Raw genomic sequence first — 21,747 nt, 5'->3', positions numbered from 1 at the left:
ATTTTATTAAAGTCTGAAAAGCCCCTAGTGTTCTAATCACACAACAGAAAGCACCAGAGATCTGTTCCTACCAGTGGTTGTGTCTGCTAATGTAAGTGAGGGCACAATCCTAACCAGGTCCACTCAGAAGTAAGTGCAATTTTGTTCAATGGGGCTTACTCTCAGGAAAGTGTGGTTAGGATTGCAGCCTGAAGGTCACTACTGTAATTAAACTCATGAAAGACTGTTCCCTGGCAGAGGAAGGGCATTCTTAATGTTCTGGGAAGAACTTTGTGCCAGCTCAAGGTAGGGTTGACTGTTAACGGCTCTCCTCCACGTGGAACTGACCATTTCTCCAGTCTAGCTCTACTTCACAAAGCGAAAGGATGTTGGCTGGAAGCGCTCGCAGCCCACAACTATTTTTCTTCTCCTCTATTTATATATCCTGTTGCCTAAGAAAATAAGTTAAGGCTTGTAAATTTTGTTTATATCTATCTAAAACTCCCACCACCACCACCCAAATTAGAAAATATAAATGATTAGCTGAAAAATATGTAATAGGTTAGACAGCCACTTTGTGTGCCACACGTTTATTTTACCTGTGCAGGTTTCTCAAAAATAAAAAAATAGTAGCCAACATAATTAAAGTGACTAGGAAAAAGTAATTTTACCTGTAAATTGTTTTCTGTGACTCTGTTCCACCAAACCATATTGATGGGCACTCCTGTTTTACACCTGTCAGCCAGGCAGCCAATAGTGTTCTTTGATTTTCGTGCCTTTGATCCCACCGGAACTATCCTCTCCTCCAGCATCCCCAGTCGATACTTCCTTGGCTATGGAAAAGAAGGAAAAAAACCAGGGCACTCCCAATATCCCTTTGTCTCAAAATCAAACTAAATCTAGATGAGAGAGCATATCTTTGATTGACTTCTGGATTGGTGGAAAAGGAAACAATTTGCAAGTAAAATTTCTGAGACTGTTCCCTTCAATCCTGGACTAATCATGCCTTGGAAAAAGTTCTTGGCAATGAGTAGAAGTAGTATAACTCAGTCAACTGTTACAGTCCACCTTGGTCATTTGTGGTATTTCATTAAGATTTAGCCCTTACCGCATCTGTGCTCATTGCAAAATAAAATGAAATTAGGGGGATATGCAATACCAGTCAGCCTAAAAATACCTTCAACCATGCCAGGATACTGAACTCTGATGCTTTTTGAAATTCCAAAAAAGTTTCCAAATAGTAAGGACTGAGCTTGAAAACAAGTGTTCAAACCAAAAATGTTAAAGTTCTGGAACAGAACTGAAAACAACAAACATTCAACAAAGGAGTTTGTGTTTGTTCAAACTGATATAGTAATTGGACAATTGTCCACTTAATATTTGGACAGTGTGATCTCTTTTTGGAACAGTTCTCATTGGTGTTTGTAGGATAATCAAATATAAAGGAGCATGTTTAACATCTAAAGCCATTAGTTATTTGATTTTTCTCTGTGAACTGCTTTGTGAACTTTTTGTTGAAAAGCGGTATATAAATACTGTTAATAATAAAGGTTGTAAAATTACCTTACTCATGTTTTAAAGCAAATACTTCAGAGAATAATAATCCAATGAACCATAAACATATGCTCAGTCAGAATACTCATACGAGTAGTAGGCTTTTTAAAAAAGTGTCTGGAAGTCATTTTCAGATTTAAAATTTTTCCCAATAATTCTAATCCTTCAGTATACTGAGATATTAAGTACCCAAGACATCTCTCTTTATACACCTGTTAGAAGTGGAACCATTGAAGAGGAACATTGCAGAAATATAGCCTTATCTAGAACTAGTCAGATTCTGTGCAAGACACAACAAACCCAAATTCAAATTCCTTATCTAGAAATACACTATAGAAACCTTTACTTGTAGTTTTTATCCAAGAGATGGTTTGGTTCACATGAATGACTTCATAGAACTCAAATAAACTAGCAAGACCAACATGAGCCATTGCATACAATAATCAGCCTATATTAAATGCCCATATTCATGTGCTCCAATAATTTGAGAATTAAGAGTAGACAGAAAGATGACATTAAAAAGCAGCTAATGTGCTTCTGGATCCCACCAATATAAGGACAAAATAAAACACCAAATTGGTTTTCTTTTACGTTTTTGAAAAGCGGTGCAAGTGTACCCTTTTTTCTAGCAAAAGACCAATGTATGCTGAAATGCTGCTCCCTACCCAATATTTGCACAAGCATTTCCTAACATTAATTGTGGTAGTACATAATGAGCAGACAGAGACTCAAAAAGGTTCATGCCACTAGAGAACCTTACTGCCTGATAAAACAATATTCAAGGAACTACAGCAAGAATCAGCATCTGAAATCCCTGAGAGGCACTGCCACCACCCCTCTAAAGGAAGTTTGTTTTTTAAAGTGGATGAAGTGCCATATGAAGCAACAGAGCTTGTTGGCAAGCATGTTTCAAGAGCGGGAACTGAGAAGCTGACCACCATCCTTAAGCCATTTCTGCTCAACGTTGCGTATATGCAACAAGGATCATGTGTGCATACCTGTGGGCAGGACAGAAATAGGTTAAGTCACCTATTTAAGTAGCCGTGCAGGACAACTATTTGGTTCAGATTTGCCTGCTGTTCGTGTGTCATATATTGTGCTATATTCAAAATACTGTACCCATTAAGTTACTAGTCTCTCAGAAATTAACCTAAACAATAGGTTAGAACTTACATATTCAATTATTACTAACTTTCTATTTGATACGATCCAAGCTCTTTCCCATGTCTCTCTCATTACCTGGAATGAAAGATCCACAGGGCAGCGTCCTGTCCACTCAATCTGTGCAAAGTTTCATATACACTGATAGCATTACATAAATCAGCATCATCACTTCCTAAGTGTAAAAGTATGTTATTGCATAAGAATGGTGAAGGCTGGAATTTTGAACCCAAATTTTCAACTTTTTATGTAGAACGTTTAATGACAGCTTTGGTTTTTGTTTTCCATATTGTCTAACTATCATCATAAAAAATATTATTTAAATTCCAGTTTCTCTCATCTTAAAGCAATATATCAATCCATCATCTGAAGCATTTGCCATCACTAGTAGTTGCTGCTTACCAGGGGGAAAAGTGATACTTCAGCCTGATATAGCTTACAGTGACTCAGACTAAAGTGAAGAGAAAGCATTGAGACAGTGTAAACAATGAGACAAGTATAACAGTATCATTTATATCCATGACAGAACCATAATAAAAAAGGGAAACTATCATCTACTGTCAAGTACACAGGAACTAGAGATATTTTTGGAACACTACTAAGAAAAGACCAGATACTCAAAGTAGTTTACTGGGGACAGGAGGATTTTGCTACAAGTTGCTCATCTACTCCTCAGCTACTAACATGTAAGGTGAAATGAATTTGTAAATGGGATGCATTTAGCAATTAATAGCACTGTAACCTTTTTCATATCAGTGATAAAAGCACTTTTCACTTTAAAAATTTCAAATACCAAAAGGTGTGCCACTGACCAGGTCAAGCTTCAAGGATCCAACTTGGACAACAACTGTTATTCATACAAAAATCTGCAATAAAAATAGATTTTGCAAGATCCATTTGAGCAGTGGTAGTATTTCCTCTTTGGGGTTCTTCCCGAGAAGATATTGGGAGCAGATCTTAGGGTCATGTGCTGCCCTGACTAACAAAAGAGATGAATGCCTAAATGAGAAACTCCATGAGTGTTTGTTTCTATAAATGTAATACTGTATCTACTTGTTTAGATATGCATCTCTCCTTACACAGAAAAAGGTTGGGGACCAAGCATATGAGCCCAAGGTGCACTCCTAATTTTTCCTTGAGGACAATCCTCTCAGTGAGAATGTGCAGAAGTATCACCTGTACAGGACTGCATGTCCTATGTATGTCTATTTCATCATTCTGTCACAAGCCCTGCAGTGGATACTATATACAGAGTGCACTAACCTGAGGACTTCAGAGTTTCATTAAAACAAAAACACAGCTGCACTTCATAGTCTGAAGACAGTTGATGAATACATGAACAATCCACAATACAATTTCAGAAGGAGGCTGCACAGAATTTCCAGCCATCAAGAGCACATGGTTTGGTGTCAGCTGGGCTAAATTGAATCTATTTCTTCACTGAATGGCTAAATTGAATAGTCTGCTGGGCTAAATTAAATCTATCTGTTCACTGAAACAGATCAAAAGGAAACTGCTGTTGACTTGAAAGTGACAAAGCTATTAATGAACCTTACCCAGAGTACAAGAAGGATTTCTTGTAAGCTGTTCCTTAAGTATTTAGCCAGAAGAGCAACTACACGGGTATGTTAGGCCAAGTATAAATGTAATCCAATTTCTTTTAAATTCAAAGTTTTTTTTAAAGCCACATGGAGTCAGTGTCATATAACCAATTAAGCATATGAAGCGGATCAATAGTTAACAGATTTTTTAAAATTTTTATCAGAGGAGATTTGGGCATTACCACAGCAGCAGTTCCTTTACAACACACATTAGAAAGATTCCTAGATAAACAGTATTAATATCTACTTTTTGTTAATTGAATTCTGCACTACACAAGATGGCATCTCCATCTATCAAATTAAACTTCAGGTTTTTAAAAGTATGAACATATTGTTATGGATCAGTCCCAACTGGACATGCTTGGAGAGATGGAGATAGGAAATCATGCTTGTCTAGATTAGCATGAGGTAAACAGATGTGCCCTTTAGGCAAATCTTGATGAACCTTCATAATACTAACCACAAAGGCATAGTTAAGCCATTTCTGCCCAACGTTTCACATACGCAACACAGACCAAATGTGTACACTTGTGGGCTGGGCAAAATGGGTAAAGTAAATTCCCTGAAGGGATTCGTCTTAAAGACCAGGATGATCAAGCCTCTAACAAGCCACTGTTTAATATATTTTGCCAGGAAGGGACTCAATGACTGGTGTGTCTCCCTGATGACCTAACTAGATACAAGATACATCTGCACGGCTCTTTATGCCAACACTTTAAGAAGGAACAACCTAGACTGGGAAGGGGGCCTGAGTGCTGAATCCTTCCTAGACATTTTCTCCACCAAAAAAAAAAAAATATCAAGGTGAATCCCACCACCAGCTTGCTCATCCATCCGCAAGAGTAAAGCACCCTGGAGAGTAATTTTGATCCAAAAAAGGGGGGTGCAGACAGGAGAGAGAGTTGAGCAGCTTGCTTGCTCCTTATCCCACCCCATTAACATCTCAAGTGACTACCTTTTGGTTAAAAACCAAAAGCCACTGTAGAAAAGATATACACAGGACTGACTGCCAGATGTAGTTTGAGGTCATCACAAAGTCACATACAGCAGTCTAGCCTGCTTATAATACAGATTTGTCAAAGATTTAAATTGGGCATTAAAATTGTTCAGTTGTGTGAGTCTTTTCATTATTCATTCATTTGTTGGGATAAACAAATAATTATTGAAGGTGCCAGAGAAAGTCAGAAATTAGTAAAGCTGGTGGGTTTTTCCCCTCTTCTGTGCTTTCTTGGAACTTTACAACTACATCCTAATTCCCTCAAGGAGAAACACCAATTGCCTGTAAGAGGGAGAAAGATGGCCAGAAAGGCAGGAATCACAGTGCTCCTCAACTCACAGCGCTTCTTAAAGCTGAACCGTGTTTTTAGCCAAACATGAGCTGCACTGAGGACCTTTCAAGCAATGGAAAAGTAGCATGCAAAAACATCCACATAAATAAGTATCAATGCTATAGAACAGTGGTTCCCAACCTGGGGTACAGGTGCCCCCAGAGGTACTTGCCAGGACCCGAAGGAGTACATGAAAAAGAATTGAATAATGGTGTGAAAAGGCAGGTCTGTATTAGAATGCCTTGTAAGGCCAGCAAGGCAGGAAGAAAGCAGCTAGCTGGTGGTGAAAGCCCCACCAACTGCTAGTTTCTGGTCATCAATTCATGTATTATCAGATATGGATCAGTAATTGAAAGCATAAATTTGAAATAACAGCAACTATATTAATTACAAACATTTTGCTAATATGAGGGGTAAAATTTATGGGAATGGGCTGCCAAGTGGTACACAAGTGAAAAAATGTTGGGAACCACTGCTATAAAAAAAAAGTGCACTGAACCACAGATATTCTAGAACTGTAAAAAATGCATTGACTCAGTAGCATCAACACAAACAAGCAAGATCAGTGCCAATTTGTTTAAGCTCCAATTGAGCAACCTCTGTATGGGACTATTGCTTTAAAACAATGAAAACTTTGTTAGATATTTGGTCAGTGGCTACATAGCGTAGTTCTCACAAGCAGAAGATGAAGTGGTAAAACTGGGCCTGGACTGTACCACTTCAGTTTGAAGATTTAAAAACCTCACATCACAGAATGCTCACACAAATATTCCTACACACAGAAAACAAGCATGTCAGGGAAAGCTCTCTCTCTCTCTAAGATCTAGTTTTCTATGTACATAGCATATGTTTTACACTGAGGAATATGTTATGTAGCCCTGAATTTTGAAAACAGGTATGTCATCCTGCTATTTGAAAAAACTAGACTTGTAAAGCAAGTCTATGAAAAATCTTATCCAAAGTGGATGTTACCTTTCTTGATCAGGACAACAGCTTAAAGATGTTAATATACAGCAGGGGTGGCCAAACTGTGGCTTGTGAGCCACATGCAGTTCTTTGACATATAATATGCAGCTAGAAAAGAGACACCTGAGGGGGTACATGACTAAGACATACAAAATTATGCAGGGGGTGGACAGAGTGGATAGAAGATGCTCTTTACACTCTCACATAACACCAGAACCAGGGGACATCCATTAAAATTGAGTGTTGGAAGAGTTAGAACAGATAAAAGAAAATATTTCTTTACTCAGTGTGTGGTTGGTTTGTGGAACTCCTTGCCAAAGGATGTGGTGATGGCGTCTAGCCTGGACACCTTTAAAAGGGGATTGGACAAGTTTCTGGAGGAAAAATCCATTATGGGTTACAAGCTATGATGTGTATGTGCAACCTCCTGATTTTAGAAATGGGCTATGTCAGAATGCCAGATGCAAGGGAGGGCACCAGGATGAGGTCTCTTGTTATCTGGTGTGCTCCCTGGGGCATTTGGTGGGCCGCTGTGAGATACAGGAAGCTGGACTAGATGGGCCTATAGCCTGATCCTGTGGGGCTGTTCTTATGTTCAGCTCTCTAAAATATTGAGCTCCTTGGTTGGTTGAGCTCCTTTTTACATCACAATTAATATAAAATGAAAATTTTTAAGCTTTATAATTATTTAAAAGATGTAAACTGATCGTCAACAAGATTAAAACACAAGTTTAATGTTCATGGTGAGTAAATATATTTAAGAATTTAAATGCTTCAGTATTGCAGCTCTCAAACAACTGAAGTTTATCATATATGGCTCTTAGGTTAAGCAAGTTTGGTCACACCTGAAATATAGGAAGCTACAGTACCAAGTGACATCCCTTTTAAAATAAATGGTCTGTTTCCCAAAACTCTGTCTGAGAGACCAGATTGTTAGCTACCATTCTTGTGACACAAAATAATTTTAACAATTTTGAGGTAATTGTACATTAGTCAAAGAACGTCATTTTTATTAACTTAATAGTGCTCAAGTTCTACTCAGAAGGAAACTATTCTAAAAGTCATACCATTATCCAAAAGATTTCATGACAACAATTTCATGCAAATGCATACCAAGTCACACTTTGATAGCACAAAGTGTATTCTGGTTAATGTGTTTTAGTCAAAGTGTATGATTGGCAGTTTACAAGGTGAATTCGCTTCATTAAGACATTATGGGATAATTAAAGTACAGGTTGAGTCTCATTGTTCACAAGCGTTCCCAGAACTCATGTGGATGGCAAAAATCGCACTATAGCAAATCAATTTAAAAAACAAAGTCTCTTTGCTCCAGTGATTTAAAAACAGCCCTGCTGACCTTTGCGATGTTAAGACAGCATCATTAAGATGCCAATCCAACAATCAGTCTCTCTCCAGGCCCTTAGAAAGGATTATCTTTCTTTCACATATTCAAGGGGAAGGGAGGGAGGGGGTCACTTGGAGAGAGAATGATTGATGGATTGTCAGTTGGCTGCCCTCTGTCTAACTATTGTAAAGGACTATTTTCCTTTAATTTAGAGCAGAGGTGCCCAAATCCCGGCCCTGGGGCCACTTGCGGCCGGCCCTCGAGGACTCCCAAGCTGGCCCTCAGGGAGCCCCCAGTCTCCAATGAGCCTCTGGCCCTCCAGAGACGTGCTGGAGCCCACACTGGCCTGATGCAACTGTTCTCAGTGTGAAGGCCAACTGTTTGACCTCTTGCATGAGCTGTGGGATGAGGGCTCCCTCCACTGCTTGCTGTTTCATGTCTGTGATGCAGCAGCAGCAGCAAAGGAAAGGCTGGCCTTCCTTGTGCAAGGCCTTTTATAGGCCTTGAGCTATTGCAAGACCTTCATTCACTCACATGTTCCATCTCTAATATATTCATTTATGTAAATTTATTCAAATTTGAAATGTAAATTAATTCTTTTTTTTTCCTGGCCCCCCACACAGTGTCAGAGAGATGATGTGGCCCTCCTGCCAAAAGTTTGGACGCCCCTGATTTAGAGGGCCCTTCTCATCATGTTGATAAAAATTTCTACAACAGTAAGAAAAGCATTTTAAAGGGGTGCATTTTTCCCCTTCTCCAGGGATCAGCACATTCCTTCTCATTTGAAGTGGCCATTCATGTTGAGTCAAATCTATGTATAAAAAATTGGTGTATAACAAGGTTGGACCTGTTTCTTAAACTGTGCTTATGGATTCAAGACTTATTTAACCTCCATTAATACAATATTTTCTTAGTTTGCCAAAATTAAGTGCAGGTGTGGCATAAATATAAGCACAAAAGGGATTTTTAAAAATCAGAATTCTAGTTCATGCATATAAGTTCAATCTTAATTAGCTAAAAATTTAGACTTAATTTAACCAAATATTTATACTTCCTTGAAGAAATAAGCTGCAGAGCAATCTGTCTGGAACTAACTGCATGCATTTTGTTACAAAAAGGGTTAGCAATAAGAACTCCACAGAATGTAGGGACAAAAATTATGTAAGTAGATTATAAAGAATTAAAGCCCCTTCAAGGATTAACAGCCCAATCCTGACTCTTCTCATGCTATAGTATGAGGCTTGCACCAGTGAAGTGCATGCTTCATGCTATGGTGTCAGGTCAGTGATCAGAAGGCCAACCAAAGTTAAGTAAAACAATTTTATCACTTACCTCTGGATAGGCCTTCAGGCTAACTATGAATCTCTTGGGACCCACACCAGGTATTTTACTAATAACAGGAGAATCTGAGGAGAGGAAATGGGTGGAGCAGGGTAAAAAAAAATGGGGAATAAGGTCCCCATTCAATCAGAGGCAAATGTGCATTTGCTGCCAAGTTTCACTTCCTTCAGCCTGCTCCCTGTCCTCCCCCTTTCCTGCCCTGGAATGAGCCTGAACTCCTCCCCGCACCCCACCTCCAACTTACTAACATTGGTGCCACATCTCTGGGGTTTGCACCAGCAGTCTGGAAGCATGCAACAGTATCTCAGCTTTCACGCCACCATAAAGAGAAAAGGAGTGCGAATTCTGGCAGCACAAGGCCCAGATAGGACTCGGCTGTTATACTTTGCAATGGCCCACAGTAACAAAAGCACTAAAGAATCATCAACCTACACTCCACATATTTCACAGCTATGAAAGATTGCAATCCTTACCTTACCTGAGAGTAGACACTTACCTGAGAGTAGCTCCCACTGTACTCAATGGGACTTACTTCTGAGTAGATATGTACAAGTACAAGAAACCTTTATCAGCATATTTAAAATACAAACAATGTAAAACAAAAAATGGAATGGAGGGATGCATGAATCAGACAGTTCACCTCCAGCCTTAACCAACCAGATCTTACTACTTAGGCTCAATAATTTATGACCATCATAGAGACATGTCTCTTGATTATTGTATCTATATATTTAGCTACCAACCCAGCAAGCTCTTCATTTACCCCACTGAGTATGTAGGCAATTTTATTCTGGTCACTCCGACCCAAGAGAACGGCCAAGATTGGCGATAGGTAACTTAAGCGAAGATCCTGGTATATTGGACAGTGTAATAACATGTGGGGGAGTGTTTCTATATTCCCCTGCCTGCAAGGACAAACTCTACCTGCAACTGGGATGCCCCTGTATCTGCCAAATAACTGCTAAGATGGAATGACATTCCATCTTACCTATATTTTTACTTTCTGGAATGCCTCCAAGGGCATTTACCTTTGCGAGATGTAAAGATGGAGATGTACTGGAGAGCAGATTTTGTAAGTATTACTATAGAGATACTGTTGCTCAATGGCAAGGAGCCTTTGTTTCATGGCTCTATAGGCCTGTCCAGAAGATAACTCACCTAACAAATCTGAGAAGAGCCCCATAGAGCAGATTTTCTTGCTCAAAAGAGCTAAGCCTGGAAAGAGTGGGGAATCGGATAAGTGAACCCAAATCAGGCTAGCTTGATCTGTCTGGTGATACACTCTAAGCCAATATCTAAAAGTTCTGAGCCATGCCAGGGTTTCCAGTCTGTGCTGCCCTGCTTTCAAGCAAAGAGTTGCATAGGCTACACAACATGGCACTCCTAAGATCTTGCATAAAAACATCGCCGGCACTCTCTTGATTGTACAATCAAAGGCCGATAACCAAATGGGAATTCCGTATAAGAGCTGGGAAATTGTTTTTGCGTTGAAGACCAACAGTGCAGCAGGGATACAAGTGTTACCTGGTAAAGTGGAAGCGCATGATTGCTTGGGTTGTAACCTTGGCTAAATGTGCTGCCATTTTACAATGCGTAGCCCAAGAGTGCTTGTGGTGAAAATAAGTCCCTAGATATTTGAACTCTTACCTGTTCAATGATATTCCCTTCAAAAGACCAATGAAACAGTTTCCAAGATTTACCAAAAACAACTCCCTTAGATTTATCAAAGTTTAGATATAGTTCATTTTTCTTAAGATAGTTAATGTAGCAAGTGATCGGATATCTCAGACCTACCCTTGAAGTTGACAGTAAAACCATATCAACAGCATATAAGAGGAGAGGGACATGCCTGAAGCCTATTTTGGGACTGTGGGCATTGACCTCTTTAAGATGTTCATTGAGATGGTTTATAAATAAACTAAACAGGGTTGGAGCAAGAATACAGCCCTGTTTCACCCCCTTAACAGGACTTGGCTCTGAAAGGTCGCCTCTAAGGGAGACTCTGACCTGGCAGCTATTATTTGTATACAACTTCCTAATTAGTATGAGGAGTCTTCTATCCACCCCGAGTAGATATGTATAGGATTGTGCTGTAACAAAGTTGTGTATCAGAAGGTTGAATATACTTTCTGCTGAACAGTAAACATTTAAAAGAATTCTGGTGTATGGAAGCCACAGGAGCTAACTTGCATAGGTCACACAGAAGGAGTGGTCAAAAAATCTGGAAAACATACCAAATGTTTAAAGCTGAGAATGACTATCTTCATCTAGAACATGCACTCTAGCATTTTCAAAACAATCTGAAGGCTCTTATTTCTATACACCAGAATTAGAATAAAGTTGCTTAGGCTTAACATATACAGCATCTTCACACTAACATTCATAAACAAAGGACAAGAAACAAAAAACTATAGTTATAAAATGTAACTGTACAGAATATATTTTTCTTTTGTTTTAAATTGTGAAATATGTTGTTCTCTTAATGATGCAATTTTCAGAAAGTGAATTTTCCCAATTCTAGGGGGGAAAAAACAAAAAGCAAAAACCAAAGTCACAATTCACTTCTTACATAGCTGGTTCAATCAGGGCAGACTTCCTGAGGCTAATAAATTATATGGGTGCCTGCCCAGCAATGCAAATGTTGCAGAGAGAGCACCACTACATATCCTTTTGGTGGAGGTACAGGGACGCTGCAGCTCACTGGCATGATACCACCTCCATAAAATGAACAGCATGCCAATTTCGTCAGCTGCCCACAGCATAAACACAGTTGGGGGGGAGGTAGTAAAGAAGTTACAGGCATTAAAGGGGATGGGGAAAACAACATACTAATCAATTACACAGGCCTACAAAATTGAGAGTCAAAAAGGTTTTCCCAAACTTTATGGTGGTTTGATATGAATTTGGGGTGCCGATTCCTCATGAGGAAGCTGCTTGAACCATTCACTAATGAGGCTATACTATAACTCCAAAACTAGACGTGATAAGGCAAAACTGATGCCATTTTTGGAATCAGCACCCCAAATATACCCAGGAATTGGTGTAACGTTTAAGAAAGCAAAATGTGTGTTGCCCTGTGTTATTGGTCTTTTATGTGCCATTACTGCATTGCTGAGCATATGGCAGGATAAAATGCCAGAGGGGAGACAAATTCTTATTCACCTAGGGCAGCAACACACAGCTGTCACCATTTTAACCAACTGTGACTTCCAATGCATCAGAATAATATCTCCAATGCCCAGAAAAGTGTGCAGAGATATTAGAAGCCATAAAGAAGAGTTCAGTTCTGGTGGGTTTGAAGGTATATAGTTAAAAATGTTTGCTAGCACCTCTTAGTCTGGATTGGTGGTAACAGTCTCAGAACTAGCTTGCGCAAATGTATCACTTTACACACATATTCAACAACAGCTGTTTCTTTAGCTGTAGTTAGAAATACCATTTCATTTTTAACTGATTATGCCACAGTAACCAATTCTCTCTAAACATTTTCAAAGATAATAGTTTCCAATATACTGAGAGGAAGATCAATTGCAAGTAGCCAAATAAATGAAACTTTAACATCAAAATAAATCCTTAGCAAGAACTAGATTGTTTTCCTTAAGAAAAAAAGGGACAATAACCCAAAATTGAAGACTTAGCAGTAGAAAAACAATGAAAACTCTGCCAGGTGTTAACACTGATGCTTCTTTCTGTACTTCTTGTACCTACAGAAAATGTAAAATATTTCAAACCCCTTTAACAAGTTAAAGCAGCATCTAGAACTGTAATGTCCTTAAAGCTTAAAAGACTTGGGATTGTTTAGAAATTGTTCAAAGTTAGTGAACTCAACTAAGTAACTAAGTTAAAAAAATCTGCTGTGGCTAAAAAAAATGAGAAAAATCAAAATTGTTTTTGATCTAAGAAAGAGAACTTTTTCAACATTCATAAATGAGAAGTTTTGAATTTCCTGACATTTACAAGTATTTATACTTTTTATCTTTTAGGCAAAAAGAGGGATTATGCTTTATGTAGCCTATAACAGTTGACACGTACTGCAACGTTTAGTACACCCACAGTCAAAGTATCATATCATACCAGCAAAAACAGGACCATAGAATCGCATGCCCCTTCACATCAACTCACTCCCTCTTGCTCACATGCCCATGGATTAATGCTAACTAGTTTTCTGTTAGATATTACTTTAATCACATAAATCTGAATCACAGTTAAAGATGGCAATGGGAATATGTACAAGAAGGCAGAAGAATATGATTCCAATAACTCAACTATTATGGTTTCAGTGAACACAACATCTGTAGCAATCCAAAAAGCAAATATGCAACACACAACAGTCTTTAACCATAGTGAGATTGGAACCACAAGATCATGCGAGCTCTCTTTTCTTGTGCATGGACTTCTTCTGCCATTTTAAGTATGATTTGGTGTTAAAATCTAGACCTTTCTTAGCCATAGTCAGCATAAACCTGGTACACATGAACAAGATGGGAAGGGTTAAAGTGTAATCTTGTGGCTCTATCCCAGGGGTGTCAAACTCTTCTCATGCAGCAGGCTGAATAGCATTCATGGAGCCTGCTGCAGGCTGGAACTGATATCATTAAGCAGGAACTGATGCCATTTAGCAGGTGATGACCAGAAATAAGCACTTTTTCTCACTTAGCTGCAAATGACAGAAGAGAAAATATGCAAATCTTGATCATATTATCAAGACATAGGAGAGCCCAATTATCATGCAGGCTACCCTTTCAGCAATGCTGCTTCTGTGGAGGCAACATTTTGCAGCTCAGCAGCTGAGGGGTACTCTGCAAAGTGATGCCTCAACAGAAGCGGCACTGCTGAAAAGGTGGCCCCTGTAATTTTTGGGCTCTCCCAGTACCTCAGAAGTTTCTTCCATCTCCTTTTCTTTCTCCTCTTGGTCTGCCACTTCCATCATACCATTCCTTGCCTTCTGAAGCTTCTTTCTGTCTCTCCCTCCCAGTGCCTCAGCAGAAGCAGCACTGCTGAAAGGAGGGTGTGCATGATAATTGGGCTCTCCCAACTTTGCTCTTTCAGCAGTGTCACTTCTGCTGAAGAGTCATTTCAAAGTGCACTAGCTGAAAGCAGCTGAAAAGACCCAAAGGCAAGGAAAATTGGTTGATCTTATTTCATTGAAACCTTGCAACTAAGTAAGAAATTTGCAAGTTGTTCCACCACACTTAGCTTGGTTGCTAGAAGTCAAGGGAACTTGGACCAGAAAGAGGACTTATCTTCAAAATTCCTTCTATGCAAGACCTGTGTGTAATGGTGTCTAGTCAAATAAATAAATAAATAAATAAATAAATAAATAAATAAATAAATAAATAAATAAATAAATAGCTGTAATTCTAAAATCTTAAGTAATTTTAAAAAGTTATATATATTTTGTTGCCTCATTCATTTTAATACCAAGACATGTGATGCTTGCATCACTAACTATTCCTACAAACTTTCAGAAGGGTAGCTGTGTTAGCCCATTGCAGCAAATGCAACAAACAGTGCTGTAGTAGCTTAAAGACTAACCGAGGGGTGTCACACGTGTTTCATGCAGAGGGCCAGATAGAACTAATGGCACCTGCTGAGAGCCGGAAGTGATATCATTAAGCCATTTCTGCCCAATGTTGCATATATGCAACATGGACCAAACGTGTACGCCTGTGGGCTGGGTAAAAAAGGGTTAAGCAGATGACAGCCAGAAATAAGCGCTTCGTTTTCATCCAGGAAGTCATCAGCTGCAAATGACAAAAAAGAAAATACGCAAATCTTGATCATGTTTTCAAGACATGGGAGAGCCCAATTATCACACGGGCTGCCCTGAGAAGTGCTGTGCAAAGAGATGTCTCATCTGAAGCAGCACTGCTGAAAGGGCAGCCCACATGATAACTGGGCTCTCCAAGCACCTCCCTCTCTCACTCATCTTGGCCTTCCTCTTTCCTGTAGTGTTATTTGCCTTCTGAGGCCTCCTCCCATCTCTTCTCCCAGAAGCCTCAACAGAAGTGGTGCTGCTAAAGAGTCAGAGCTGGGAAAGCCCAATTATCACGTGGGTTGGATAAAGAGCTTCCATGGGCTGTATCTGGCCCACAGACCTTATGTTTGACACCCCTAGACTAACCAATTTATTTCAGCATGACCTTTGTGGTCTACAGTCTACTTCAACAGATGTAAGTGAAGATAAAGCAGACTGCAGCCCATGAAAGGTTGTCCTGAATAAAACTTAAGGTGCTACAAGGGACTCTTGTTGATTTTTTTATTACAGGGAATGCAAATGTCAGCACCATAGATTTCATCCATCCAGCTCTGAGATTTTAAGAACCCCGAGATTCGAGGAAACACACACACCAATCTATCAAAGAAAATAATGTGGTTTACACACAAAAAGTTCTCCCAAACTTCTTTCAAAGCCCTGCAGTTCACCTTTGAAGAGATTTGCCTCATCATCATCAAAAACAAAAATTACAAAATTCATTTACTATTCTAAAGCAAAGAAACCACCAGATACCTGCATTGTATTCTGTCATGTGCATCAGAAAAAGTGTTAATACTTAAATTCAGTTGGCATGAATGTGCACTTATCAGCTACAATGTAACGGTTCATCAGTGCACACATTCTGACAATGAAGTCTTCAGAAACTTATGAATGATTAGACACCTTAACCTGAAGACACATTGTCTGGGTGCCAAAAAGCTATTTTTAGTTTCTCATGAAGTGTGTCACTTTGTCTCATACAGCAACATAGTTCATAGTTCAAACCACCACTGAAATTCCCCTAAGAATTACTTTTATGTCTAATGACAATTCTGTGAACAGTGTTTGGAGTGTACAGGACTGCTGATGGGCTTGCAGTCCAGCTGGGAGAGACAGAATGAGCCATCTGCATGAACAAAGGTTTTGCTTGGATATATATGCACAACCATGATCTGGATTAGCATAGTGACCATTTTTTAAAGCTGCTGCAATTGCACACATGTTTCATAGCTCCCTTTTGGTGATGCTTACTTGTGTGTCTTCACTTCCTCCTGGTCGAGATGCAAACTTACTGTATGGCCCCTGAAGGTTTCCAATGACAAAGGCAGTATGATAATGCTATCATTGTGATAACAGTTTCATTTTCCCCCTCACCTTCTGGCAAAGAACATATATTTTTGCAGTACAGGTGTGCTCCCTTATCTGCAGAACCTCCTCAGATAGCCAAACTGCGGATACAGGTGAACACCTGTCCCCATAGCCTGGAACCTCCAAAGGTGAGCTGAGTCTGCTCCCCTCCCCTCTGAACATCTGTCCATGACCTCTGCTAGGCTCAGACTCAGTTCAAAGGTTAAAAAAAAAAAAGACAACTTTTTGTTGCTCAGTGAAAACCAGAAGTGATGTTTTTAATGCCCTGTAAGGCATTGGAAGGTCTGGGGAAGCCCTGGAGGGTCTTCCCTCAGTGTGACGGATGTCTGCGGCCTCTGCTAAGCTCAGCAGACTCTCCACTCCCCTCGCCTCTGGAGGTGGCATATGTGGTGCGGATCTGAACTGTGCATAACTGAATCCGTGGATACATGATTCCTGTGTACTCCAAAAGCCTGCAAAATGCTATTAAACCACAGAAAAATAGTAAAAAATGAATTACGTTCTGTACTGAAACAAAGGTTCCATTCAGTTTAAGTTTTCAGGTTTGAATCTTTGAGGTGAAATTAGACTTTAGATTTCAGAACAGGAAAGAGCTGGGAAAAATCCTTGGTGGATCAATTACGGCCCACAATCCAAGCCTTGCCAAAACCTGTCTGATACAGAAAGGGAAGAAATTCTTAAACTCTAGTTCTTTAAAAGTTGAAATCTTGCCATCAGTTGCATATCAGCATAGACAGGCATCAGGCTTTGTGATCATGCCTTTACTTATACTATTATTGCTTGAAAGTGCCAAATTAATTTTATCCTATATTTGAAAGAGATAGCCAAGGACTGTATGTGCCAAATAACAAAAATGACAAAATTAATTGTTCTAGGTTTCATGGAAAATTACAGGCATTTTCACAGGCAAAGCAAAATCAAAACTAATTAAACACAGAAATAATCCCAAGAATGACTTGGGATGTGAGTTTATATTTTTAATAACTCACAGCTTGGGGGGGAAAAAAAAACACTGCTTTGAAAAATTGAGATATGTGAGTCTTTTAGCAAATAACTTGCAAAAAAACAAACAAAAAAAAAACCACAGAATTTTTTTTTAACTACCTGAACCATCATAGCAGAGTTTCACGACAAGCTGAAAACAAGAACACCAGTTTACAGTTTACAGATTTTTAAATGCTGTTAGGCAATGTGAATTATTGCATTTTTTTTCTTACAAGTAATGAATTTATCAAGATTTCTGCTGGGAAGGAAAGGCTTTGTACTCTTACATGAAAAGTCATACTTTGAAGGCTTTGATATTGTGAACACTGCTATATGCTCCTTTGTGAACAGAGACACACATTTAGAAAATCTGGCAAACCTACCTTTCTCCTTTGAGATAAACTGAGGGCAGCAAAGTCATTGAACAAGGATGAAGTAGGTGAAGTTAGAGGATCTGCAAAAAGAGATTTTTTAAAACACACGAATGTACACTAAACTATATTTGGAAAATATTTATCTTTATCCCAATATTTTACATTTCATTTACATTTCATTTCATTTACATTTAATTTAATTTACATTTAGATCCATAAATCTATTTTAGGTTCAATTGGAATTTTTTGGTTTGATTTTGGTGGGCCACTGTGAGATACAGGAGGATGGGCTTTTGGCCTGATCCAACCAGGCTTTTCTTATGTTCTTATGTTATCCTTTTAACACCAGACAACCTGGGTGACATGAATGTGTTTATACAGCACCCCTCAGTTTCAAAAGCAGCTTGCTATGCAGCAGCAGGAATTGCCATTTAATTTTAATCAAGTCTAAAAGCTACTTGGGTTCAAGTAATTAGTATGAAGCAGGAACCAAGAATGAATTTACATATTTGCATTTTGTTTGTTTATAAACGTACTCTGACATGGTAACTGAGGGTGAAACTGAAATATTCTATCAGTGACAGTAGGAAGTTACTAAAAAAAGTCAATATGTAGATTAGACACCTACTTAAGGAGTTCAGACAATATCATGTATAGCAAATTCTAAAACCTGCGTAATTTATATCTTAACAAGAATGAGTGCTAGTCACTAGAACAATGCTTCCCAAAATTTTAGCACCGGGACCCACTTTATAAAATGATCTATCATGATCCTTTAAACAAAACAAAAACAAAACAAAAAAACGAGAGAGAAAGAGAGAAATAGAACGAAATATTTTTACTTATTAATTAATAATAATTAGGATCCTGAGCACCCAATGCCGCTAGATACATTATATATAGTATGTATGTATGTTCAGACATTTGCCAGACTCTCCCTAGAAATTGAATTCAAGGACTGTTCTCCCAAAGCTTTACAGTCATTCCAGGATACTCAGATGGCTGAACTAGACAGCAAGATGTACAGTCAGGGACTTCCAGGCCAGACAAAAGGCTGATGTATGATGTGATCATAGATGTTGAGAGAGAGATAACTCATGATGAGCTGTTTCTAACAATGTGATCTATGGCATGCCAATTACCAGAGAAAATTAGAAAATGTGATGTTTTAATTTGCAGGTATAAAGATTGCATCACACCACAGGTTAGCATTCCAGCTAACAATTTCCTTATGCAAACTATGCAGGGGTGCTTGCAAAGTGCTTTTCAAAAAAAATTTCATGACCCACCAAACATCAACTTGCAACCCACTGATGGGTCTTGATTCACAGTTTGGGAACCACTGTACTAGAACTATTGTAAATTCCAATTGTTAAGATCAGACTGCCAGAGAATATGACTTAATTGTGAACAGGAGAAATTATTTTACTATATGGTCACTAAACATTAATCATGAGAATAGACCCCATCTTCATGCTTATCTCAGTTTATGGTGCTTGGAATACCCTAGGAATACCAGAGCCCTTGAGCATACCTCATAAACTTTTCAGATCCTGCCCCAAATTGTCCCCCAAATTTTTCCTCCTTGATAATATTTTAGTCTGTCATTTTAACATAAGGTACACAATTATTGAAGAATACCATAAAGGGGGAGGGAAAGATCAGAAAGAAAGAGAACACAAGCACTTTTTTTGTAATTACAGCTTAAATATATTTTAAGACTTCTTACCATGACCTGCATACGGCTTGGCACTGTCATTTAGAAGACTTGGGGAACTGCTGCTATTTGTCATCCTCTGCAGAAAGTGAAACACAAGATTGGGGGTGCATTTAAGACTACTGGGATCATTTTTAATATAATGCACTATCAGTGGTTCGCAAACTTTTAACGCCCACTTTTTAGAATAAGAATCAGTCAAGACCCACCAGATGTCATAACCAGAAGTAACATCACCAAGCAGGAAATTTTTTTAACAATCCTACTCACACTTAACCAGGAGTAAGTTCCATTTACTGTCATTGTTAGAAGCATATGTTAAAAGTTTCCATTAAAAAATTTCCCCAAATGCAGTCATAGACCATGGTAGCATCAAGTCTAACAAATTAAAAATAAAATACTGAAATGAATGGGGACCCAACTGAAAATGGCTCGCAACCCACCTAGTGGGTCCCCACCCACAGTCTGAGAAACACTGCACTGTTTGTAACAAGATTATAATCAAAGCCTCCATTCTCCGAGGACATGAAAACTGACAAATTCCATTTGGTAACTGGTAAAGTATTAAAAATGAATGCTATCCCATTATAAATATTACGGAAACCCAGTAAGAATACATAGAGCCAGTAAAGTATTTGTATTGGTTTTGAAGCAGCTCAGTCATAGGATGAAGAAGTAACATCCAATACACAGCATGTAAATTGTGCACACTTATCTTGATATTGTAAAGTAAGTATCCTCCCCATACTGCAGGTGGGGAGCTAAGACTAAAGTCCTTCGACCCCCATTAAGTTATTACCAATTCTCAGTAAAAAGAATGACAGACGAAGCATCCTGCGAAGAAAAGCAGATGCAACCAGTACAGCACCATAATACTAATTGCTTCTTGGTTAGTTTTTTATTGCCTGAACTGTTTATTTTTAACCCCCAGCATACACAACACAGACTCTCATCTAGAAATTCTTTTCCAAGAAGTCACAATACCGTTTAATGCAAGTTCAGTAAAGTCTCCCATCTAATCCAAGTATTCAAGGTGAATATGCACATTATGCCACACACAAAAACACATCAGAAGCTACAAGTTAGTTTTCAGCATGCACATTCCTAGAACTGAAAAGATCTTTCCTCAAAGGTAAAGAATTTCCATGTTTTGCTCTGGCTTAAAAGCATCACTCATTTCTTTAGCAAGAAAATGGTCAGATATTCATAAGAACATAAGAAGAGCCCCGCTGGATCAAGTCAAGGGCCCATCTAGTCCAGCTTCCTGTATCTCACAGTGGCCCACCAAATGCCCGAGGGAGCACACAAGACAACAGACACAACCTGCATCCTGGTGCCCTCCCCTGCATCTGGCAATCAGAGGCAGCCTGCCTCTAAAACCAACCTTAAACCTTGTCCAATTCCTTGACACATTCCAATTCTGACATGAGTAAACCACTTTCATACATGTACAGTCATAAAGGGCACAATCATCTACGGGCCCTATCCTATCCAACTTTCCAGTGCCAATGCAGCCCCAAACTAGGGGACAAAACATTCCCCTATCTTGAGGAGGTCTTCATGACTGTCCCCCCACCACAGGATGCAGTGCATACCCTACTGGCATAGCTGCAGCAGCTCTGGAAAGTTGGATAGGATTGGGCCTTAAGTTTCATTAGTAAAATTATTAACCAATAAGGACAGGAAGATTTACTTTAATCTTTTTACCATTTATCAATCAAATTTTACCATATTTCTTTTGAAAACTACTTTTTTCCCATTTTTTCTGTTCAGGCTGCACTCTTATACACAGTTTCCTGGGAGAAAGCCCCATTGAACACAGTGGAATGAACTTCTTCAAGTAAATATGCACAGGTTGCAAACACCAATTTCAATTCTTTAACAAAAAATTGAAAATATCTCTATGTAGGATAATTATACAATGGAATATGGTACAACCTTGTTCATATGAATTGTTCTTACACACTATTATCAGTGGTTCCCAAACTTTTTAGAGGCCCCATAGGCTGCTGCCTGATTTATAAATGCCAAGGGGTGTGGCTATAATGGTGATTGGGAACCAGTGCGCACCTCCCCCACAAGTAGCAGCTTGATGTAGCCTAATCTGCCCTGTCAGTATCACAATCCAACAACAACTGGGTCATGACCCAATGGTGGATCCTGAACCCACAGGTTTGGAACAGCTGCACTATACAAAAGACGCACCCTCAGCTCAATCTCCCTGGGTAAAAGATAACATGATATTGTGCAATACCAGAATAACCTGTACCT

At 39.0% G+C, this 21,747-nt stretch overlaps 1 protein-coding gene across 3 annotated transcripts in view; it reads right to left on the bottom strand.

The window, feature by feature from the left end:
• Positions 1–21,747, bottom strand: part of PAN3 (poly(A) specific ribonuclease subunit PAN3) — an 81,210-nt gene that overhangs the window by 37,324 nt on the left and 22,139 nt on the right. For 2 of the 3 annotated variants that reach the window (XM_066619593.1, XM_066619595.1), the window contains 3 exons: positions 19,489–19,555; positions 17,769–17,839; positions 651–812 (listed from right to left, as the gene is read on the bottom strand). In XM_066619593.1, coding sequence (XP_066475690.1) covers positions 651–812; positions 17,769–17,839; positions 19,489–19,555 — 300 coding nt within the window. The remainder of the gene's footprint in view (positions 1–650; positions 813–17,768; positions 17,840–19,488; positions 19,556–21,747) is intronic. The other variant, XM_066619594.1, reaches the window with a different exon arrangement.

This window comes from Tiliqua scincoides, chromosome 3 (assembly GCF_035046505.1).
Source record: "Tiliqua scincoides isolate rTilSci1 chromosome 3, rTilSci1.hap2, whole genome shotgun sequence".
Classification (NCBI taxonomy): domain Eukaryota; kingdom Metazoa; phylum Chordata; class Lepidosauria; order Squamata; family Scincidae; genus Tiliqua; species Tiliqua scincoides.
This window is presented reverse-complemented; position numbering and strand designations above follow the sequence as displayed.